The sequence below is a fragment of the Cylas formicarius genome, unplaced genomic scaffold (genome assembly GCF_029955315.1).
Source record: "Cylas formicarius isolate icCylForm1 unplaced genomic scaffold, icCylForm1.1 PGA_scaffold_8__14_contigs__length_24414737, whole genome shotgun sequence".
Classification (NCBI taxonomy): domain Eukaryota; kingdom Metazoa; phylum Arthropoda; class Insecta; order Coleoptera; family Brentidae; genus Cylas; species Cylas formicarius.
In genome coordinates this window covers 12,130,790-12,156,761 of record NW_026844361.1, presented here as the reverse complement: position 1 = coordinate 12,156,761, position 25,972 = coordinate 12,130,790, and the positions used below count along the sequence as shown (strand labels likewise).

Genomic DNA, 25,972 nt, shown 5'->3' with positions numbered 1-25,972 from the left:
ATTTGACATTTGATATTTATTTTATTTTGGCCTAAATCTAAACATCTGGAAAAATTAAATTGCTACCTAAAAAAATCATGAACTCGTAATAATTTTACTTTGTTTGCATATGTGTAGGTTTCACGCTGAGTGTTAGAAAGAGCTATTTTTACTATTGTGAAAGTTATCGACAGTATTAATAAACTATTTGTTGTACGCCTTTCGAAATAATTTTTACCTGTGCTTGAAAAAAAAAACGCAACGGCACCAAATCAAAAATATAATTAATGTCTAACGTAAACGTAACAAATGTATTGCACATGCGATCACGAACCGACGCTGTGTAAAATATACTAAAACCCCATATTGCACCACCCCATTGCCACCTGCCCCAATATAACTTAATTGCACTTGACCCCATAAAAAATATTGCACTTACAATTAGATATGGCATTTTGGTTTAATATACACACATTTTCGAGTATTAAATCGCATTACGTCTAGCAAATTAACTACCATCTACGCTATAGGAAGTAAAAAATAGGACAAATTTTAGTCCATTCGAAGGACTTCAACGCGACTTTGAATATAAAACAAATTGAGCGTCAGCTTAATATTTAAAACGTAGGAGTAATGAACTTAAATGTGATTCGAAATGGGTAAACCAAAATTATGGATGGTATCATCCACCGCGACTTTTTCATCCATCTTCGTTAAGTTTTGCGTTCATCATCCTTATGCCTATGACACTCACTTTTCTGAACTAGCAGTGTTAGTTTTTTCAGATTTGAGTTAATTCAGCTAAATACCCCACCAGCATAAAAAACAAAGTTCCTCTTACTTTGCCACTTTTTGAACACTACTGGCGGCTAGAGTACATTCTGATTACTACAAGATGGCGATGCTGAGCCTATTGAGCATTGCCAACTCCTAAATATATTAAAGAATCAATCACACTTTAAAACTTAAGGGAAAGGAAACTCAACATCTGAAAACTGCGCTGCAAAACCTACGTATTTTGAAACCAATATCATCTTCAATAGGAGATTAGAATTGCAAACTACAGGCTGATCTTAATGAAGTACCTAAAGTCTGGAGACAATAGTGTGAAAGTCTCTACATAGATAGCTGCGGACTTATGAGATGAGTTTCGGGTATTTAGGGAGGTTCTAAGACGCAAAAGACTTCGTATTCCGCTGTGCAGAAAGATAACGACAAATGATCAATCGCATTATAGCACCATAAATTGAAGAGGTGATTGAGAGACTTCTTAAATTTTTGTATCTTCTATTTTTTTCTAAAAGGCTTTAAAGAACTTTTTTGGCAACATTTGTGCATAAAGTTGTGCGCAATTGAGAAAACCAGCTCCGCCTTGAAGACGTTTTCGTTTAATTACTTTTTAGCATGAAATACAGCATGGTTAGTTTTGGTCAGTCCATGTGTGACAAACGTCGTTTAATGTTAAAGAAAATTCTTCAAGACTGAGCTGTGGTGGGTTTTCACAACACTGTGGAAAAGACTGCTGACTGACATTTCGCCAATCATTTGTGGACTTCTTCAGAGTTCAACTTTAAACTGTTTAAGTTAAGCAAAAAAAAACTCGGTGAAGTTGATGTGAAGTTTCTGTAAAAAGAAAAAAGAGGTTTAAAAATACCAGCAAAACTTTGGAAAATCGCGCGGATTGGGGTTTTCTTTTTAATACGCAGAAATTCTTGGGTTACCCGTCTCGAGAGTCAAGCAAAAATGAATAACTGAATGAAAGACTTTATCTTCTGCATCATGGCAAGTAGCCTAACGAGTTCTCGATGTTACTGCTGACTTTCTTGCAAACGTTGGAGTAACTGTCGTCCTGGAAATGTTCCTTGTTGCTGCTGTCATTTTCTAGGTTTCCGTTTTCGATGGCCAGCTTCTTTCCCTCGCTCACGCTGGATCTACGGCTGTCGTCCGACTGACTCTGGATCGTGTAGAGTCCGTTTCTCGTCGAATAGAGATGACTCTTGTTTTTGGCGCCCATCGGACGAATTCCTTGCAAAGGTTTATAATGCGTGATGGATTTGGCGTCTTGGTTTGGGGGTGCGGCCTTAAATGGTTTACTGAAAATGTAGCGAAAATGAACACCTAGGAAAATATTACGTTTTAGTTCTTGAAAGAAACTTCCACAAGTATTACTACTACTATTACTTTTTATAAAACCAATCATCCTGTTGGCTTCTTCAGAGCTTGACTGAAACTCGCATTTTACTCTGTACCTGCTTATATATTATTTGAGGGAGGAGGAGCTAAATGAGGGGCATAAACATCATTTCGGATAACTGATTCTCATCGCGGGTAAGATTGTTTGGTTGCATATAGACTTCTATATACTGTCGGATTTTCCGCTGGTCAAAGAATTTTAGTTTTATCGCATAAAATTTTTATGACCGGTTTCGTGGTTGTGTTCGGCAACTGCCGATGAGTTTATTTGTCTTAGTCTTAAGGCTCTGCATGTTCTTTGAGCCTAGTTGATATTTTTCGTCCGGTCTTGCCAATATATTCTTTGCCCCATATGCATGCCCCACGTATTATCTCAAAAGAGGAAATCATTTCAAATTTCGAGTCTATCCTAAACAAACTACCATCTCAAAGAGCTAATGAAATTCGATTTGAACCCACAAAAACCCTTAAAAATCAAAACCCCCTAAATCTAATACTACAAAGCCTGAACGCATTTCCTTAAATCTCTAAAATGAAATCGAGACATCGTAATTCTAAGGAAATGCTACGGCGGTGATGAACCGAAATGAATATCAGGAAAAGATTCAAGATATTCTTACAAACGAATCATAACGTCAACTTAAAAAAGGTCCTACGTCATCTATGGAACGCATCCTTAAATCTATCATTAAGGCTTCTTCTCTATCAGACTCCGTCAAAAAATCTGTTACCTCTCATGACCCTAAAATTCCTCGTCTCTACGGAGTCCCAAAGATTAACAAACTAGGATTACCCCTTCGATGTCCATTGGTTCTCCAACATATTCTCCAGCAAAATATCTAGTTTCCTTATTAAAACGATTTACAGAGAAAACTGACAGTTTCGTACTTAACTCCTATCACTTCATTTATCAAATAAAAAGGATTACATTAGATACAGAAGGTATTCTGATTAGTTTCGACGTAGAATCCCTCTTTACTGAAGTTCCTATTCCTGAACCTCTCACCATCACTTCAGATATATTAAAATCCGAGAGTCTGGAACCAACCCTTCACACCTTAATCGGAACATATTTTTCTTATAATGGTAAAATTTTTGAACAAACATCGGGAACAGCTATGGGTTCTCCACTATCACCAGTCATCGCGAAAGGAAGCCTTTGAGAAGAAAGCTCTTGATACCTTCCACTCAAACCCAAAATTATGAAAACATTACGTCAATGATACTTTTATTATTTGGCCTCATGATCAGGAAGCCCCAGTAAATTTTCTTAAACATTTAAACTCTATACACCGTAACATAAGTTTTACCATTGAAATAGAAACTAATAACAACCTCCCATTCTTAGATATTCTTATCAATAGAAAATCAGACCTAACATTGGGTTATTGTGTTTACAGAAAACCTACGCACTTAGACGGATACCTTAATGCATTGTCACATCAGCATCCGACTCAAAAATCATCGGTTATCAACTCTCGTGTTTACAGAGCCGTGAAGCTACCCCAGCCCAAGTCATTGAAACCAGAATTAAAACACCTTACTTCTGCTTTTATCTCTAATAATTTCCAATTTAAAGATATTAAGCGTTCTATCACGAAATACACAATCACGACACCAGTCATAAAATTTTATTCGATAAAACTAAAATTCTTGCATATAATCAATTCTATTACCAACGGAAAATACGAGAGTCTATAGAAATCTATAAGCAACCTAACAATTTTCACCTGTCACAATTTAGCACCGCCCTCTTCAAACAATATATAAGCAGGCACAGAATAAAATACGAGCCAGTTTCAGTCAAGCTCTGAAGAAGCCAAAGGATGATTGACGAAACGTTAGCTAGTTCGAGTCAACAAAAACCGACGCTGGAGGAATCCAGAAGTTTAAAAAAATTTAATACGTTTTAGTATGCATAAGAAATCACCATGTAATAAATCAATATAATTGTTTATTAAAATGTGTTTTTTTTTCAAGAAACCCTTTTTATTATTACAATCAATATCCCACATTTCTACTTTTAATATCATCTTAAGTATGAATGTTTAATGTTTATTTCTTGTCATAATCTTTTTTACAGAATGTCCGCAATACTGTCGTCCCATGTTTATATTGATCTTTTACGCTTTTTTCTTTTTCGCTTTTTTGCTTCCTCTGTCCATTTTACTTGTCTTGTGTTTTCCAACCTCTGTAGATGTCTCCACTAGCTCTATTGTCATGTTTCTATGTATTTCGGTATTGATTTTATCTCAAGGTCGTTTCTTATTAACGTGTTTCTTATTTTGCCAATTTTTGTTGACTAGTCAGTGTCCACTATATATAGTCTTGCCGACATTTATTTTTCTTTTTCTTTTTAATATTACTTTTTAACTTATGTAGCTGTTCTTCATTAAAGTGCAGTTTTAGTGTTTTTTTCTTCTTTTCTGCTGTTAATACACATTTCATTGTCAAAATAAATGAGAACTAAAAGTTCCGATTTTCACGAAATTATATATTTTCACATGACAATTGTTTCGACAACACCGTGTCTTTATCAAATGTGGATTGATTTGATAAAGAGCCGGTGTTGTCGAAACAATAGTCATGTCAATATATATAATTTCGTAAAAATCTGAACTTTTAGTTCTTATTTATTTTGATAAATGAATTTCATCAAGTAAAAGCCACCTCAGTTCAATATTTCATTGTGTTCATTTCCTATCACCACTACTTTTGTCTTAATTTTATGCACCAGGGCGTTAATTCTGTAAATCTATCTCTTTTGCACCTATTGCTATTGGATCATATATTTCATTAGTTTTATATTTGCCTTTTCAGCTTTACTGTGAATAGGTAATCCTATATGACAAGGATTTCTACTCCACTTTTACCAACGTGTTTGATCATATTGCTTGCTACTTTATCGCATACTCGTGCTTTTCCATTTTTGAATTGCTCTATTACCTAATTTAGCGGGTTCTTCTCGTAATCCCTGTCCATCATTGGCTTCTTTCTCTAATAATAATTGCACAATTTCGTTGTCTATTGTTAGTACCTATTGTTCTTTTTAATTGGCGGCAAGCCATTTTCATGTTATCTTTTCTAAGCGTTTTGATAGTTCTGTAAAAAAACATTTGTTAAATCTCCATTGACTCCTTTTCTCTGCGTCTTATAACGATCATAGTTTTCCTCTAATGCTGAGATATGTTTTCATGTTGCTTTTCCTTTTTCTGTTTTCTATTCCACCGATTTCTTTGGCAGTGTGTAGTGGTGAATTTTTCATTAAATCCTATTTTATATCTTACTTGCATTCTATACTTACAGTTTTTCTGGATGTGTTTGTGTGCGCTTTTAACCGCTTCTTCTTTGAGACAGCCAAATAGTGATCACTACCAACGTGTTACTTTTATATCAATTATATCAATTATTTTGATCTCGACTTATTATTTTAGGTACGTAGACAATACATATGTTTTAAGTGTTAAGTGTTAGTTTCAACAATAATTCTTATTGATTTATTAAAAGGCAAGGATCATATTTCACTGAGTGAACAAATGTTGAATTTTCAAAACTAAATTGAAAGAATGGGCGATTATGTTTATTCAGTTGTTTAAGTTTAAGAAATTAAAGAGAACTACAGAGTGATCTAAAAATAGTTTTTTTAATTAATATTTCCGTGATAGGTCAAGTAAAATTTTGGTCAGGTGCTTATCTCTGGAGGGGTTTAAGTTGCGACATAACAGTGCCATACCAACCTGTACTTGGGTTGCATAAATTCGGTACCGTAGCCATTTCTCGACGAAACAGATTCGTCGAGCTCGAATCCTTCGGGATACAGATGGGTAATGTCGGTCGTTTGACTCAGTTTAATGTCGGCAAATAGAGCCGCCATTTCGGCCGACTTTTTAACAGACAGCGCCTCTCCGTACCCTCCCGTCGCTATCGCCGACTGAATGTTTCTACCACCTGCACCAAAAACAGCTTTTAGCGGCATAGAGATGTGCGAGTTAGTATAGAAAATAAGGAGTTGATAAAAGAAATGAGGAAATTTGGAAACAACTACAATATAATAATAGGACTTCTGATGTATCACTAGCGATGAAAACGGCTTGAACAGCCAATGAGCAAGTTTTTCATTTAGCACCTGGAAGTAAGTATAAAAAAATGAAGGAGGAAAAAATAGCAAAAAGGAAAGAGGTGAAAATGACAGTGATAGGGGAACCAAAGGACATAAGAGGACGAAAAAGAAGTAGAAGTCATGAACTGGTGCCAGGAAAACTATCAAAAATATTGGAATGCGAAAGAAGAGAGTGTAATAGAAGAAAGTGAGAATAAAGGCGACAAGGAGGAGCTACGAGAATTATAATGGAAATGTAAATTATGTCTAATATTGCCTATATTCAACAGAAACTGTAACAATTCTAGAGGTACAACCTTACTGAAGTACTTGAAAAAATCATAGGAAGTCGCATGAGAGAGAAAAAAGGCAGAATATCTAGCATTTTAAGAAATAGAGAAAGTTTGTATAAGAAACGGCGTGATTAGTAAGGATTTCAAGTAAAAACCACTTACCACGCATGAACTTGATTCAGCATTCGACAAAGTTAAGGAACGCCGCGCACTGAGTAAAGGTTTAATCAACAACAAAGAATAGTGAAGAAATGCAAATGTGAGATAAAATTGGAAAAGACGGTATAACAGCAGAACTAAATGTGAAGCCAGTGCAGGAGTGCACTTGGAAAGATTAAAAGCAGAAAGTAGAAAGAGAGCAAAATTTAGAAAAACTCGGAAAGAGACGATAGACAAATGGAAACTGAAATGAAGCAAAACCAATCGCACCGGACAAGAAGAAATTGAAGCAGTTGATAAATAGTTTACTATATAAGGAAATTATGCACCCTCAAAGAAAGGAAGACCTAGAAAAAACTTTGAAAGGAAGGATAGACAACTCGAAACTGAAATGAAGCAAAGCATACAAGAAGAAATTAAAGCAAGCAAAAACTAACCAGTGGTAACGTTGCTTTTGATGGGCGCCGCGTATCCCCTGGTCGCTGCCCAGTAATCTCCGAAGCTGTCGCCGAATCTTGCTCCGTCGAACGCCTCCTGAAGCACGCGCGTGTCCTCAAAATTACCCCGCTTCATCAGCTTTATTAGCTCGTGGTCCATCGCTGACAATTTTTCCCCGCCCACGTCAAACTCCTCCTGGACGGTGCTCACCCCCAAGTGGCTATTCCTGCGCTTCTTCTTCAGGCTATTGTTGCGGTAATAAGAGTGCGTACGCTCGCTGCCGTATTTGCTTTTGCTCCTCAGTTTCTCGTAGTAACTCTCGCTGGGGTTCGACATGTACTCCAGACTCCTCGAGCTCTTCGTGTTGGAGGACTTCTTGCATAGCTTTTGGTGGGAGAGGGGAGAAACGTCGAATCCCGAGCCGCGACGTTGGCGACGTTTAGCGACGTACTGGCAGTAGCACTTGTTAGATTCAGAACACGAATCAGTGTCGCACCCGCAGAATTCTATGTCTTCGTTGCACATGCACTTCGCTCCTGCAACCACAGAGTTGGTATAGACAAATTAAGTTTAGTCACTCATCAATATTGGTAGGGACATCGTCATGTGCTTTTTTGAGCAGTTTTGGCGCGTTTGAGCAGGTGTTTTTGCATTGCCGGTTTTGGGAATTTCTTTAAAGAAGTGGTGTCTATTCAGGCGCAAAAAAAAATGTATCGAGTGGGATAGAACCTATAATGGACGATCAACTGCTGACATTGGCTAACGCTTTAAAAAGTGTTGAGGAACCGTTTATGAATAGTGGAAGTGAGTATGAGCCTTCCTCAAGTGGCGAAGCAATAACTTGTCGAATATTGGATGGACTGCAGGGATAAGTTTAAAACAAATTCCATTGTTAGGTAATCCCGGATGGATTTTTTAAATTATTAATCACAGATGAGTTGTTGACGGGAAGAATCAATATGCAGAAGAAGTTTTTCTTAGAGAGAAAACCACTGAGCAATCCCGAAAACCCTTTCCGAAATATTGGCTTTATATGGGCCGTTCAAAATAAAGAGAACCCAGGATTATTGAAAGACAGACGAACTTTGCAATTTGGGCTTTTTTCGCAACATATGAATAGAAACCGATTTCTACTCGTAATGCGTTGCTTGCATTGTTCAAAAATCCCAAAGAGAGGAGAACCTGGGTACGGAGATCGATTGCATTAAATAATATTCATTCAAGATTATATAAATAGTAAAATGGATAAAATTTATTATTATTTATTGTTTGTGTGTGGTTTGGTGTAAAATTGTATATCCTTTGCGAACCCTCCGGCTTAGTTTTAACCCTTAGCACTCGTATCGCGAGTACACCGTACTCGGACTATTACTTTATCTACTTATCTGATTTTTTTTATATTGTTCTCTTTTAATTAAAAAAAATCGCTTTATAAAAAGTGTGGGATTTAAAAAAAAAATTATTATTATTATCATGATCACTACCGTTATTATTAAATAAATTCATACACAATATAAAAAAATTACATTCTACAATGTTCTAGTGTTCGAAGCAGTCACCAATGTGTACGAGGGCAAGTGTCACAAATATACCTAGTTTCCCGCCTGCTGCCTTATACTTTACGCTTAAAACATACCACCATCATTTTGGAGTAAAATATGTAATTTACCATTTAACATGGTCTGCCAGAAATTTTGCACCCCTGCCTAAAGTTTTTTGTCATCTCGTCAACCAATTCCCGAACACACTTTAGATGTGATATTGTTTTTTTTTGTCTTGACCCCATTGTGAAATTTTATATTATAAACATGCATTGACACTAAACATTTCCAGTTACCTCCACGTACTCTTTTGTTGATAGGTTATGTTCATGAAATATGCCAATAACATCAAATTACCTGATTTTTTTTCAAAGAAACTTCCGCAGGCTACTGCAATACTTTTTACCAAACTTCTTGATTCCTTCTGCGTCGGGTTTTGCTAAGTCGAAATAGCTGACGTTTCGCCCATCATCCTGTTTCAGTTTCAGTCAAGCTCTGAAGAAGCCAACAGGATGATTGGCGAAACGTCAGCAATTTCGACTCAGCAAAAACCGACACAGGAGGAATCCAGAAGTTTTGTAAAAAGTATCAAATTACCTGATCTGCATGCAAATGTATTAACTTCTGCAAATGTTGGTTGGAATCAGGTATAAATTTACGGTTGATTTAAATAATACCTGTCAAATGAACAATTAACATTTCTTCTGCAAGTGGCAAGCCCGTATAGTATTTATCGGTGTAAAAATGATATCCCCTTCATCCTGGGTTATTGCCTAATGATTTTTGGCACAGATGTAACACTATCCTTGTGCAGAGTAAAAATTTACGCTAGTGCAGAAAATGATATGTCCGAATGTTGTTATAGCATTGAAGCAAAATTATTTAGGCATGGGACAGAGTGTGTTTATTAATAATTTCTACAATAGTTTTTCCCTTGCTAAAGAACTTTTCCTAAGAAACGCCTTTATCGCTGGTACTCTAAGAAAAGACAGAAAAGAAAATAGAAAAGACGATGTAGAGGCAAAGCTCTGTGGGGAAAATCCTCAGAAAACGTAGTGATAGGAAAGTGGCAAGATAAAGGAGAAGTTTTGTTTATTTCTACGAAGTTTGATGGTACTTTGGAAAAACAAGAGAATCCAAGAAGCTAAGGAAAAGGCAAGCCAAGAGCGAATATAATAAGAATATGTAATGAATATGTAACATTGAATAGTTTTCTATTATTTAATATTCTTCTAATGAAAACACTTGATTACAGTTTTCGGCATACTGTTATAAAAGAACTGCTTTCTGAAGCAAACAAAACAAATAAACAAACATGCCCAGCTACATCAACATCTTTTCTTGCAATTCGATAAAAATGATAAAGGAAACCAAATAAAAAAAAAGATGCAGAATGTGGTACAGCCAGAAACTGCGGAAAGACACCATGTTTTTCTATCCCTCATGTCCAGAAAACGCAGGACTTTGTCTAGGAGAGTGCTTCAAAAAATTTCACTAACTAAATTGATTTAAATGATTAAATGATTGTTCTGGCTATAATGTTGTTGCATTGTCCATGCATAAAACAGCATCAGAGTACTGGTTTCCAACCATTGTGAACCGATTTTATAGATAATAGCTGCGCCACAATCAATAATGAGTAAATCGCTATTGAAGTGGTAAGTGGGCGATGATTTATGTAACATAAGCTGGCCACCTAAAAGATGAATTAATGCCAAAATAATTCAGTTTTCAGAGAAACTCTCTTTTGTTTCAGAATGTACATCATTAGAAAGGGAATTTAATTTCCTCTTAGAATATGCGTATTACTTTTGACCAACCCCGTATGATGTTAACTTTCCCCTGGCTCCAGTCTTGTAGTAATAAGAATTTAATTGAAGCTCTTTTGCTCGGAAAAATAGAGAAAATAAATTCGCTTAAAATAGGTATAGGAACGTGTTATTCAAAAACCATCTTAAATCATCAGCGGATCAGAAAATGCAATGATATACGTGGTATCCCATTTAAAATTTCAATATAACTTCACTACTACGAAGATGCTTACCAAAATTCAATTTCGGTTGGGTTTTAAAGCCTTTTATTCATATTGCGGGTTAGAATAGTAGTAGGATATTGAGGTTTCATTATTCAATGACGTAAAAAAAATCATACGTTCATTCATTCATATATCTTATCTTGATAACTTCGAGTTTGTTAAAATATATTAAAAAGAATAGCGGAAAAGAATTTGTCTCAGTATTCAGAAGAAGAAAATTTTGCAGAAAATGGATTTTAATAGTCAACACGCCCCCTGCTTTTTTTAGTTTTTTGCAAATTTATGACCCACCCTAAATTATAATAATAATAATATTTATTTCCTAAGATTCCTTTTACATAAAAAATATTTTTTTAGTAAAGGGCCTATAGGGGGCAAATACTGCCCGTACATAGGTTGGCCCTAACATAACTTAATTTATTCCAATAATTTTAAGAATACGCTTCTGAAGCCGATCCAACTGGTCAAACAAACAACTGTAGAGACCTCCCCAGCCTATGATTGCATACACAGCGACACTACGGAAAAGACCATAATAAATTTGTACTTCCTTGAGTCTATAAAAAACATATACTAAGTATTTGTTTTTTTTTACTGTGTCAGCCACGTGAACATCCCATTTTATATTATAGTCGTAAGCTATTCCTAGATATTTACTACTGGTAGCTTTTTTCAGATTCACACCGTTAATCTTGATTTCAATATCCTGTGGAACAGAGTTTCTATAGTTTCCAAAAGAGACAAGAACAGACTTGTCTGTGTTGACAGAGTATATAATATCCAGAGTTGAGGAGATGACTGTTGAAAGTTCGGGCCATGATTTTGCTTTCATTAGTACTGCAGTATCATCAGCATATGCAATTAAGGTATCTTGCAAAACCAACAAATCATTTATATAGAAGATGAACTATATTGGTCCAAGTATTGAGCCCTGAGGCACTCCAACATTTATTTTAACTTGCTAACTTTTAGTACCATTTACCCTTACAACTTTGCGTCTATCTTTCAGATAACTTGCTATCAAGGACAAACTTACACCCCTTATTCCCATATTCTGCAATTTGATCACTAGTATAACGGGATCAACTGTATCAAAAGCTTTTGTGTACTCCAAAAAAGTCACAACCGTTGGCCGTAAGCTAAGACTTAAGTTTGAATAGTTGAATAATCTGACAAAAATCATTTTTTCAAAAATCTTAGCAAAATTTGAAATTAATGCAATCGGACGATAGTTGGTCACCAAATTTCTCTGACTTTGCTTATAAACTGGACATATTACAGCTCTCTTGAATTAATATGGACAAGTACCAGCTAACTTAATTATGTAGGCATAAATGTCCAATGTTTAAAAAAATTTTTATATATCGATACCTGTGCCAAATTTGAATTTGGTAGCTTTAAACTTCTGACGCTTATTGTGTTTCATAGCGAACGTCAAGGTCTGGTCGCGGCTATTTCTTTTAAGATTATGTATTGAGTGGGCTGTTTAGAAGTAGCAAATTTTCACGCAAACTATTCGGAAGTTCTTTACGTTTTATGAAGCGTCGACAGAGAACAGAGAACAGAGAGGAGAGGACGAAGAACAGACAAATAAACCAATTGAACCGATTAGCCATATTTTTTACGATTTTTGATTTGCGCCTGTTAATTTACTCTGCAAAAGAATAATTTTCTAGGTCTTTTAGATTTTTGCCTATAATTTGAAAACCCTGTATATAATCGAAAAAATGCCTGAAATAAATGTTATTTCACTGGATCACCCGCGTGTGCTGGTTAAAGAATTTTGCCAATCGGGTGAACGATTATGGAGGAAAACATATTTTTCTAGAAGCTAAAATTACCAAAAAAAAAAAAAAATTCACAATTTTTAAAAAAATACTTGGTAAAATTTAGGACACTTAACACATTTCTCAATTAGCACGGAATATCGGGAACACTCTGTACAACGAATACAAAAGTTTTTGCCGTCTAGGCGGGCTATATCGCAATATAAAAGAAAGTGAGATCTGAATCATAGTCTTTCGGTTATAACCAACTTTCAATAATAGGGGGACCCATTTTTCAGTTTTTTGAATTTGCAGCGGACTCTGTATATTTTTGAAAAATTGAAAAGTTTATGGAGTCGTATCTTCTGGGTCTTCTGGTTCAAGAATTTTTTTGCTCTCGTAAACGGTTTTTAAAAAATGGTGTTTTTGTAGACTCTTGCACACGCCATTTTTAATTTTTTTAGAATACTTCCCGACTCCCCAGGTTCCGTCAAGAGGCAAAGCTGCATATATATGCCAAATATGAAGTCAATTGCTTCAAATTTCGGACACTTATCGTGTTTCATATCAACGTCCAAAAAAAAGTCCAAAATCGCGAAAAAAAGATGGATACCGACGTCGGATCAGCTTATGTGCCTCGTGGAGGGTTAAAAAGGAGCTCCAATGGTTCGAAAGCTATTCAGGAAAAACCAAAAGACCAGAACAGAGAACGGAGCACGGACAGACAAAATTAATTTTTTTTTTTACGGTGATCATTTCTGTACCAAAGATGATCCCATAGGACCTACCGTTTTTATACGTGCGTAGATACTTTCGGAAAATTCGATTTCATCGATTTTCGAAAGTAACAAGTAAAAATGAATCGCTTACGTCTCCTGCCTTCGAAGTTTCGTTGCCCCAAGCTGCAGTAACACTTCTCGGCGGAGTCGCACTCGCAGCTATCTGAATCGCAGCTGCATTCCGACCAAGACACGTACCCCGACGAAGAGTTCCGGTTTTGATTCGAAACCGGCAAATTCGTGTTGCGGTTTTTCAATTTTTGTTGCCGTCTGAGCGACAGAAAGTCCGATTCCTCGCTGGTGCTCGTCCGATCTCTCCTCCTGGTCCTACGCAGCTCCCCTTTCTTCTTAAAATTGGGCCTCTTCTCGAAAAACTCCTCCTTGGGCCGGAACTGTCTAGTGTCGTAAGACGAGGTGCTTATACTGCTCTCCGCCAGTTTCTGATTGATGTGCGTTTCGATCGAGCAGCCGCTGTTTTTCCTGCTCTCGTCGGGATTATTTTTCGACGCCGTTTTGGGATTCTTCTGGAAGATGTGCTTCAGTTTTTTGAATTTGTTGGCCACCAGTTTGTGCTGATTTCTTTTAATACTGGGCGATCTGAAACAATAAAACTTTTCCTGAAGAAAGGCAGACGAATGACTACTTTGCACGAACATTATTTGGTAGTGTACAACGTGTCTCTATCCATCTCATCTCCAAAAGATACTCGATTGACGGACTAATGGAAAAAAAGAGAAAAAAAGTCGCAATGACTTTCTCTGCTTTAAAACTTTCATAAATATATCTACGATGACTGCTGATAATGGAGAATACAAATTTGACTGTATGGTGGAAATAGGCAAACACCAGACTTCTTGAAGAAAGTCAGACCATTGACTACTTGGCAGTAAGGAAAAAAAAAGCTGCCAGAGCTTTCTTCAAAACAACTATGTCTGCAATGACTGGTGAGAACAGAGAACTCATTGCGGTTCCTGGTATTTGTTCATATGTTACATCGTTATGATAATAATAGTCAATTATCATTTTCAAAAGGTACTCGATAGAGGGATTAAAGGAAGAAAAAGAAAAAGTCAGGGCTTTCTTGATAATGGAGAACTCATAGCAATTCCTGATATTTGTTCCTAAATTTGACGGTTATAGTATAAATAGTCAATCACCTGACTTCGTGAAGGACTACTTTGCGGGAATATTATTTCCTCATCTTCCATAGACGGATTAAAGGAAGGAAAAAAAAGCTGTCAGAGCTTTCTGCAAAACAAATTTCATAAATATGTCTGCAATGACTGCTGATAAGGCTTTCTTGATAATGGAGAACGTAGCAATTCCTGCTTTTTGTTTCTAAATTTGACCCTTACAGTCACCCGACTATTTTGCAGGAATATTATTTCCTCATCTTCAAAAGATACTGGATAAACGGATTAAGGCTTTCTTCCCAACAACTTTCGTAAATATATCTGCGATGACTGCTGATAATGGAGAACTCATAGCTGTTCCTGCTATTTGTTCATAAATTTGACTGTTATAGTGGAAATAGTCAATCACCAGACTTCTTGAAGAAAGTCAAGGCCAGTGTCTGCTTTGCAGGAATATTATTTCCTCATCTTTGAAAGTTACTCGATAGACGGATTAGAGGAAGAAAAAATGCGGCTAGGCCTTTCTTCCCAACAACTCTCCACTTCCTGAAGAAAATCAGGTGATTCAGAACTTCCCAGGAATCTTGTTTGTAGTATGCAGGGGTGCATCCATTCATTCCAATTTGTAATGGTAAATGTCAGCCCCAGAACAGGGACAAAACAGTCTACGTTTTCAAGCGTTTTTTTGAAATACTCTTCGTCAAATATGGACCTTGATCTAAATTTTGTTAACTAAAGAGTCGCTCTTGACCCTTGATTACTTCCGGTAAGATTCGTTTCCCAACAAACAGGTAAATGATAAAATGTCTTACCTTTTTACGAGTCTCTTTTTCTGCCGTCTCATGATACTCTTGCTTTTCTGATACAGCTCGTCTTTCGTAAAAGTGACGGCCAGCTTGAGCAAAAATTCCTTGTAGATGGGCTTCAGGTCGTTGAAGGACATGCCGTCCGGATCGATTATGACCGACAAAATCTCGTCCATCGAGTGAAGTCCTTCTTGCAGCGACAGTTCGTGGAAAATTTCCTGGAATCCGAGGGGAGAGCCTCCGCCGGCAGAGTCGTTATTCCTGGACGCTTTGTTCTTGTACCTGGTCAATCCGCCGGTGTTCAAGAAGCTACCGGATCTGGGTATGGTGACCTTGGTCAATATGTCCCCCGAGTTTTCCTTTTTCCTCGCCTGGTCTTCGTCCCTTTTGCGCAAGCTTTGAGCCCTCTTCAAGCCTTTATCCGGATCGCACACCACTTGCTTCATCTCTGCGGCCAGCATTTTCTGTTCTTCGCTCATATAAGTGCTGACTTTATCTGCAAAAAGAAGTTTCGTATCAAAATCTCCGAGCTGGTTCCGAGTAGTTACCGCTAAATGTCTTGGGCTTGACTTCCGCAGACCCCTCCTGCGTGCCATCGTTGCTTAAACCGTTTTTACTAATCGTTATGGGCTCCTCGTATGGCAAAATGGCATCCAGGTCCTCGTGTTTCGGCGCATCCGGCGCACGCTTCGTTTTGATGCTTTTTTTCGGCGACTTTTCGTTCAAACTCGACGGGAGTGGGGTATCTGAAACCTGGATCGAAGTTTTGCGAATTCATTTTAGATACATTGAGTTCTCAGCCATATAAAGTGCATTCAGGATTTCATAAAATTTAATTATTACTAAACATCACCATTCCAAAAAATAAATATAACTTCTAATTTGTGACAGAAGTTGTCACCATAATATCGTATCACCGCATTTTTTGTCGATTTTTGACTTGTTTGCAATCAAAAAAATTGAATGCGTTGCAATATAGACAAATGCAAATGAAAAATTAATTATTTATTTAATATTTATAGTAGTTTTTGAGTAACCTAAACACCTATTAATTAACAACCATCACGAAAGGTCGGACTTACGTTGGTGATGGAATTGGTGTCGCTAGCGATGGAAGAAGCGGAGCTTCTCTTTTTCCTCGGTGGTCTGACGGGAACCGATCCGTTAGATTTTTCCACGATACTGCTAGCGGTGGACATGCAAGTCGTCACGCCATTTCTATTCTTTGGCTTGACCTCTTTGTTCTTCATGTGACTTACCAGCGATTTGTACAAAGTGGCCGCTATTACGATCGCATCTTCTGATGTTTGGCAGACAAATCTGGAAATAATAGAAACTGATAAATAAAAAAGTGCGAATGGAAATCGTTAATAATATTATTGATATTCGTTTGCTCTCAGAAACTAAGCTGAGCTACGAAAAAAACACAAAAAAAAAACAATAAAAAACTAATAAACACTAATATAGGTACCAACTAACGAAGGAAACTAAACTAAGTAAAATAAAAACTTATCGATCATCTATTATCTATAATATCATCAGTTACATTATTAATAGATTGCAAAAATGTGTAACAATTTTAACGGCGCAAAGCGCTTCAGAATAACTTGGTACTTCGTCATGTTGAACATCATCGTCGCTTTCGTTGCCAGAGCTTTGAGGACCATTTTATTAGTATTATTATTATTATTACAAAGAATAAAGTGCACATTGATAATTAGTAGCATAATATATGTAATAAATATTTAGTTATTGCTGTGAAACATTACACTGTCCAAGCGACGTTTAAATACAGACAAGTTCGGCGCACATACAACATCTGGGGGTAAACTGTTCCAATAATTGAAAGTCCTGTTACTTATAAAATGCAGGCGATGCAAAGTCCTGAATTGTTCCTTTCTTATTTGAAATGGATGACCACGTAGGCGGTCATCTTTGCTGCCACAAGGGGCACGTCAAATGGGAATTGGTCATGCGCAAACCTATACATTTGAATGAGATCCCCTGGCAGCCGACGCTGACTTAATGTTAGCAGATTAAGTATTTAGAGACGGTCATAGTAAGGTGTATGTCCAAGTAGAAGTGGCCAACGCGTAACGGCTCGTTGCATTCTTTCCAGAACATCACAGTCTCGCAATAGCCATGGGTTCCAGACTGGGGAAGCAAATTCCAGGATGGGGAGAATGTAAGTGGTGAAAAGCCTGCAAGCGATGCGAGGACTAGGATTTTTAAAAGTCTTTTTTAACAAAAATAAAGCGCAGTTTGCTTTCTTTGCAATGTTTGATACATGTACAGACTACGCAGGATCATACCTAGGTTCATCTGAGAATCGATACTTGACACAAAGTTTCCATTGATATAATAATTCAAACCGGGATTATTCTTGCCAACATGCAGCACATAGCACTTTTGAGCATTCAGCGGCAATAGCCAAGTTGAACACCACTTGGAAATAGTATTCAAGTCTCTGCAATACGTGCACATGTGTCAATTTAGTGTCATTAGCATAAGCGCTCATATGAGAATCAATACTGGAGAGAAAATCCACGGCGTACACTAAGAATGTCATTGGTCCTAGTATCGATCCCTGGGGAACAGTACTAGGCACATTTTGTGGCAGGGAAAAAGCGTTACCAATTCGAACTCTGAACGACCGGTGGCTTAAAACTTCAGTAATATTATGTTGTTGTTTTAGCCAGTTTCTTTTGTCAACTTTTGCTTTACCGATACCAATCTCATCGCTCGATAGTCCGGTTTTAGTGCACACCCGTACTTTATAACCAGAACAATAGTGAAAATATTGTACTTTATAATCGTAGTAGAAGTTATAGATGGTGCGTAACATCCGATGAAAAATCAAGAGTATTTTGCCCGGACCAGTAAAATATGTACGTAATATACGGAAGTGCGAAACTAACTAACTAACTAACTAACATCATCGAATGTAAAGGCACAACATTCCCTCTTTCTCTGCAAATCATGTGTCAACATTCAACAAAGAGTCGTCATGAGAAAAGAGCACCATATCAAAGAAGACTCAATATCAGGTTATAAGGGAATGTTTCACCAACGATATTAAAACACTGGAAAAAGAGAGTATATAAATTGTACTGAAGTGGCTTTTACTTGATGAAAATCCATTTAAAATAGTTAAATAAGAACAAACGTTGTTCAGATTTTCACATAAATATATTTAAATGACAGCTGTTTCGGCAACACCGTGCATTTGATAAAGGTGTTGCTGAAACAGCTGTCATTTAAATATATTTATGTGAAAATCTTAACAACGTTTGTTCTTATTTAACTATTGGAGTATATAAAATTTACGAAACCGTTACACACGACAACCAAAGAAGGAGTACTATTAAACATTTTCAATAAAAGCTTACTATATACGGGCGTCAGATGGGGCGGAACATAGAAAAAGAATGCACCGATAAAGGAAGTTGAAGCTTTAATAAGAAAACCGCCTGGTGTTGATAATATAGATCAAGTATCAAGTATTGAGGAGAACTACTACTATAACTACGAAATGGAATAACCAATCGACTTCAACAAGCCCATGCTCGCATGTTTGCTGCTGGTGGATAAAATATTGTCCAATTTTCCAAAGGAACATTGCTTGGATGCTTATAGATTTCTAAAGATTCTAGGATTTTTCGTTGGCAGAAGAATTGATTGCATGCAAGAGTTTTAGTTTTGTCCGTCTGTTCCTAATTGATATTGTTCGTCTAGTCTCTCCAATGTATTCTTTGGAATGCTGCAAACTCCTGGTATCTCAAACAGATCGAATTTCATTAGCTTAAAATAGAATAATATACATCATAAACATCAAAATGTTATTACAGAACTGAGTATCGGAAACATTACAAGAATTACAATTACCAGAACTAGCCCTATATTGTTGAATGTGCTACTATGCTGATCGTGGATTGTTACTAGCGGCAGCGGCAGAGACAGGAAGAGAAGTCGTTGTATTAGAAGAGAACTAGGAATTCTGGCTGTGGTTTAGAGAACCAACGACAGGGAGACCACAAGGCAGACCACCAAAAAGACGGTATCAGAACTCGGCAGGACTCTAATAAAAGTAATCAAAACAAACGCTTACCCGTGACATTCCAGTTGTTTCTGCACTCCGATCTTCCTCATCACGACCGCGAACAAAGGCGAGTGGTCTTCGACATGGACGTACTTCTTCTCCGCGCCCTCCAAGTTCCTGAACAACATCTGCTTGTCCATATTATCGGGATCGGTGATCAGCGGCAGAAATGCGTAACACAATCCGGAGCTGCTCTCCTGGATAACGAACTTTACCGCGGACCAGACCGCTATAGTAGGAAACGAATTCATCTGCTCCAAGTCACCGTTCACTCCTTGATACTGCACCCTCAAACCTTGGGAGGATATCTCCAATCTACCGGACAGTTTCTGTTTAGGTTTGGTGTGCTTTTTGTAAGAGAAATACAGTTCCCTCAGGGGATTCTGCAGACCGTCGAGGCTGGTCACTTTGTCTTGGAGCGATGTACTTCCAAGATAGTCTACTGAGAAACTGTGCAACCCTATTTGATTGGGAGGGATGCCGCTCTCTTTGGCCACGTCGCTGAACATCTTCTCGATTTTCGCCTGAACGCTGTTGTGGTTGGAGCCGTGACTGACGCTAGAGTCCGATTCGAACATGCTATCTATTTTTTGCTTATAGACGCTGTAAATAGAACCAGTGTCTTCTTTATCGTTCAAACCATTATTTAACCCGTTGTTGTTGGTATCGCGAAGCCTGAATCCGTTTGAATGTTGAGAGGTAGCGCTCCTGGTGCTGATCTTGCTTCTCACGCTTTCGTTCCTGAAGATGAGTTTGCTGTTTTCCACCAACTTTTGGGTGAACTTCCGTTCCTCGTATAAAGCCGTGTTCGATTCGTTGTTCTGCGTAAGGTCGGCGTTTGTAGTGGGAAAGGGCGGAGAGCTCCTCTTGTTGGGCATGGATGCCAAAGGACCCAGCGGTAACGCAGGTGGTCTTGGGATCACTATCGATTCCATCGCGTTACACATCACCATGGTTGTAGTCTAATGCATAGTGGGTCTATTCGGAAGGAGATGCATCTGAAAGCAACCAGAAATGCTTATAGTATCTCATTTCATGCCGAATATTTTATAGGAATAGAGTTAAGAAATTGGTACCATTATGCAAATACGCATTTATATAATATATGAAAAATTGTATTGTTCAGAAATTATATAATTTTTAACCTGTACTACAGACCTATACGTGACATGTGACACAATGGTGTTTGCGATTATAATATAATTAACAATTCGACAATACCATTGACTCATTTAGATAATAATGTCAAAACACACAACGAATTAGAGGTATATTTGCTACCAAACTTAATTTATATTTTGGAATATCTAGGTTATAATTCTGTCCGAAACTATAATGTTCATTGCTTGCACGCATACATATATACTCATTATAATTAGATTTGATCATCGTTACCGAATTTAGTATGTATAGACATGTCAAAATTTGCGTTTTAATAAATATATTTCTGCAGGAACAACGTTTCGGTCTAAAGTACATTGTACGAATAATCCTTTTTTGGAACAAAAATATTTTATGCGATCGGGAGCAATTACCCAAGCAATAATAGCATAATTTAAACAGGACTGAATACACGAATATAATATAGCAATAAAAGAATATATTCGACCCTTCTTCTAAGTTGACAAATAATAAAACAGTGTGTGGATAACTTTTTGAGACCAAGCAAGACCAGAATCGAAATGAATTCCCAGAAATTTCGCAACCCGCCTCTCGTCGATCGTTTTATTATTACACTTAACTAAGATGCTCTTATCTATGCCTCTTAGTGGGAAATGAATCAATTCAGTTTTATCATAATTTTATATAAGACTATTTCTGTTACAATAATCAACAATATCAGCCACCGCCTCGTTAGAGTTCTTATAGAGATCCTCCATGTCGGCTCCGCAGGAAACCACAGCTGTGTCATCAGTAAATAGTGATAGATAACAATTATCTGATAATAAATAATAGAGGCCCCAATATACTTCCCTAAGTGCTATGCTATGTTCTTGAATATAAAAGCTAGGTTTTTATATTATACCAAAAAACATACATCTTTCTTTACTGTATGCAGTAAATAAAAAAAGCAAAAACTATTAGTTTTCATTTTAATTTAAAAAAAAGTGAGCTTTCATATTTGATGACAATGACAATCTAATGAGATACGTTTACCAGCTTCTAGTAGTCAATATTAATGCAAGAATAGTACTAAAATAGCAATGGTTCTTCTTTTTTCTCTTCAATAATTGCCGACTGGTTTCGAACGTTAACTCACATTACCTTTTGTCGTTCCTCATTAGCTCCTCACAAGCTTTGGAACTTTATTCATCATTCGTAGCACTTCTTGGTTAGATCCCAGATGATTTTAATAGTCTTCTTAATAGTCAGTGTCCAAATAGTTCTGACATACTTATAGTTAGTTTGGTAAGTTTCCATGTTTCTACCCCGAACATGACAACGTAGTAGTTCGATTTTTATATTCAATAATTAAGCCCTGTGTCGCTCCTGTCTGCATTGATTTCTGCAGCTTAGAACTGCTGAATTTTGAGTTGATACCCTATCACGATGGAAATGTCATGCTTTTACAATTCCTTTAGTAAGTTAATTAGAGTTGCATACATATTTTCCACTTCTTCATCGTCCAATATCCAATATTAATACATATATTTCTATTAATTCAATTACTATTACCATTCCAAAATGATACCATACATATCAAAGTGAGTTTTAAAACGAAAGCATATCATAAAAATAACACTGGTCTACCAAATTAAACTTTTCGACTGATGTTTTTAACTTGAAAACTGATTTTATGTAATTTTGGTAGGCTGATTTCTAAAATTCTATGCATTTATCACATAAGGAAACAGGAAAAAAGTGGAATCCTATTAAAAAAAAAAGTGAGTGCAATAAAAGACCTTTTAAAACAGATGCCATTCTGCTTTAATGTATAAGTTGCAAGTATGTAATGTTGCAATACACTAGCGGTCCTTCCTGAGTAAAATATTGATTGATCTTTTTCGCGATGCAGGTAAAAGCTCGCTGTTGCATCCTTTATAAGGTGCAAATCTGCATTGATGCTGTATTGACTATTCTTAGATTTTCATAGAAATCTAAGAATATCCAATCTAGGAAATATCCAATGTTGCCAAATCACATGTACACATATTCATATCATTGGTATGTATATTAATAAAATAGCATTTTTAAAATGACGCGATAGAGCAAAAATATGGCGTTTTTTTGGAAGAAAGGCCCCCAAAAATATACAAATAAGCGTTCAAACATCAAAATCACTGTAGACCTGTGTAATCAATCAAAAATTTTTAAAAAGTATTACAGCAGCCTGCGGAAGTGTCTTTGAGAAATCAGGTTTTTAAATTTTAATTTAATAAAGTATGTTTTTTAGAAATCAAACTTCTCTTTCTGTCAGTTATTTCGGAAACACCGATTATTTTTTAATTGCAAATCGGGATAAAATTGCGGAAATAGCGGTTTCCTATTGGGAAAAAATGGTACTTTTTCATTGACATTCGATATATCCACTTCGCAGTTTCTGATTGAAAAGTTAGGTAACATTATTTCGGACGCCCTGTACGTTGTATTGCATTTATATTGCGTTTAAAAGGAGCAGGTCTTTAATTTTTAAGACGATATCTAGCTCGCCGACTAGCTCGTAAATCGGGCTTTAATCAGCGTATTGTTGGTTGCCTATTTATCACGTAGAAGATTTACTTATTTTAAAATTAAACTAACGATCCCTGTTTATCCTGACGCGTGAAACGGATTTATGGACAAGGAAACAAGCTGCGCTCGTTACAGGCTGAAGTCGGTAGTCGACTAAAAACTCAACGCGATTGAAACGTCGGCAAAATGGCCGACGGTATTGCTGACGATCGTTAGGAAAACTTTAAAGTCGACGATTTAATTTGGTCGTAATCAACCGGAGACGTTAGGGACGTAATTACGCGGTTTATTACTTTGCGGATATAGCGTAAAATACATAAAACTCGAATAGGTTATTTAATAAAAACAGTTACACGTGGCGGTTTTTACAAGAACAAAACAACTGTTAGAAGTTGTTTGAAATTTTTAATGGGAACAGAAAATGATTCAAAAATTATTAGAAGTTATGTAATAAAAAACAACTTTCATGCACCAAATCGTATGGTAATACCACCTTATCATTGATATGAGCCGAATCAAAAAATAATTATCGTGAAATGTTTTAATGTCAATACAGGAAATTTAATCAAATAAATAAGAACCAAAAGTTCAGATTTTCACGAAATTATATATTTTCACATGACAATTGTTTCCACAACACAAATATTACATTTGATCAAGACACGGTGTTGTCGAAATAATTGTCATGTGAATATATATAATTTCTTGAATATCTGAACTTTTAGTTCTTATATATTTTGTTAAATAGATTTTCATGAAGTAAGAGCCACCTCAGTTCAATTTAGGATTTTTTTTCAATTTGCTCATTGAATTAGCTATTACAGAAAAAAGTTCTTTACTCAAGGAATATCAATAAATGAATTAATAGAAAAAGAATTCTGTTCCGCAATATGAAATTTTATACCTTAATACAGTATCAATAGACTAATATACAGATTTTAGATTTAGTTATTAGATAGTCCTCTATGTTCTTTGACAGTATGCAGCAAGTATTGAAATGAGAAAGAGACCACGCTCGCCGCTTCATTTACAACTTTCATTTGTTTGAAATATTCTTCGTTTTCATTATAACTCTCATCTGAAGCCCACAATGCAATGTCAACAAATTGAATGATTTTTGCGAAACGAAGTCTCTCGAGTTTTTACAGCTTTTACTACCTTTTAGCAACTAGAACTAACTAGCAACTAGCAACTAATCTACTACAACTAGCAACCAATCCACAATTATACAAAAAAACCACACACACAGGCTACTGTAATACTTTTTACAAAAACTTCTTTTTTATGGGCAACTGTGATACAACTTGTGCATTCCTGAAGGAGACTTTTTTTTAAGGTCTTCGAGAACAGTGATATAGAGAAAGTTAATAACTATCGCCCTATCTTAATAATTTCCCCCTAGTTATGAAGCCTGGTATTGTTAATTACCTTGAATCTATAGTCTCTTTAATACCTCATAAAGGCCTTCGGCTGTGTTATTCATAAAATTCTACCAAAAAACTAGATAGTTTTTGTGGCTTTAGGAGACTAACACGTTTTCGATGATATATCGCCCATCGAAACCAGTCTGTCACAACGAATCAGGGTAATTGAGATCCAAATTGCACATATTAAAAATGCCATTTCATTTGTGTAATAATTTTTCCAAAATTTCACTTTCATTTATTACCGCAAACGGTTTGGTTAAGTCTTTTCCAACCATTCTCGAAATATGTTTGTGTAATTAGCACTATTTTCTTTGAGTTTACAGTAACGTCTGATGCAAGTGTGTGCAATGTGCAAGTTCTTAAAATAATTTCGCGAATAGCAGAATTCAATTAATTTTATAAGTTACAATTATTAGCCATTTTGATATGATAGAGTCCAAAGAGTTGATATTTCATTGCTCCTTATTGCCCCGTATACTTTAGTCGAGACAGAACCGAAGAAATAAAACTGAAGCAGATGAAGGAGAACGGTACCGCGGTGAAAACCGTATTTTCCACGAAAATAGCATAAACCGAGCGAGAATAATGCGGCAAACCTGATCGAGAAGTTGACCATATAAGAGGTTCTACTAAATAACTAACTTGAATCAATAGGTATAGGGAAACTTAGCTGAAAACGAAAAATTAATTTAAAGGTCGCCAGGTTGCCAAAATGTTGAAAAACTCAATTTCTGACGTAATAACTTTACATTTTTTTTATATTTCAAAGTTCAAGTTGAAAAATATCTGCGAAATGGTACAAACATGACCTGTTAAAATCATGATATGCAAAAATATGTAACATATTTGAAAATTGCAAATCCAGAATATGTATATATTTTCTTATATAAATAATACTTAGAGTGAACGCCGCTTTAAATCTCAAACAAACTCAAATTGATGACTTCATGTTTTCCAAAATTTCTCAAAAGAAAATTGTGCCCTTTATCTGTAAACATACGTAAAAATGGAAAGTTCGTTCAACATCTGCAGAAGTAATTGGAGAGTATTTCAGTTCTAATTATGTTGTGTGTTGGTGTTGTTGGCTATAAAAACCACTGAAATGTTTTTTGTAGAATTTTGAAGGCTGTGGCAGAGGTGCATATAAAAGAGTGATTTGATTTTATAAATATTCTTCTTCTGAAAGCCAAGTAGCGCTTTTGCATTAAGGGAGCTTTTTAGTATTTCGCAAGTAATCATTAGCAACAACTTTGTCCCATGCAACACAGTTTGTTTTTAAATGGAGCGTACTCAAGTATTCTCTAACGCTGATTCAGAACTAACAACGTTTTGAAATAATTGTATAGTATTTTCAAAGAAAACAGAAATGTTATTTAGGATCATCTCTTACATCTGTATTAAAAAAACTGTTATGTAACGTTTTTTATAAAATGGTAAATATTATTATAGATATGTCGTATAACATCGATTGTTTTATAAACTTAGGCATTTTCCGTATAATAGTACTGTATAAAAAAACCGTTGTTTTAAATTCAGAAAATAAATTCTTTCAA

At 36.1% G+C, this 25,972-nt stretch overlaps 1 protein-coding gene across 2 annotated transcripts in view; it reads right to left on the bottom strand.

The window, feature by feature from the left end:
- Positions 1-246: 246 nt before the first annotated feature.
- The window catches only part of LOC132706108 (uncharacterized), a 70,386-nt gene continuing 44,660 nt past the window's right edge, over positions 247-25,972 (bottom strand). Inside the window, exons 2-9 of one of the 2 annotated variants that reach the window (XM_060677219.1) lie at positions 19,330-20,318; positions 16,304-16,541; positions 15,770-15,974; positions 15,228-15,717; positions 13,374-13,879; positions 7,161-7,697; positions 5,910-6,120; positions 247-2,072 (exon numbers count right to left, since the gene is read on the bottom strand). In XM_060677219.1, coding sequence (XP_060533202.1) covers positions 1,757-2,072; positions 5,910-6,120; positions 7,161-7,697; positions 13,374-13,879; positions 15,228-15,717; positions 15,770-15,974; positions 16,304-16,541; positions 19,330-20,273 — 3,447 coding nt within the window. In that variant the 5' untranslated portion in view covers positions 20,274-20,318 and the 3' untranslated portion in view covers positions 247-1,756. Of the gene's footprint in view, positions 2,073-5,909; positions 6,121-7,156; positions 7,698-13,373; positions 13,880-15,227; positions 15,718-15,769; positions 15,975-16,303; positions 16,542-19,329; positions 20,319-25,972 lie in introns of those variants that run through there. The other variant, XM_060677220.1, reaches the window with a different exon arrangement.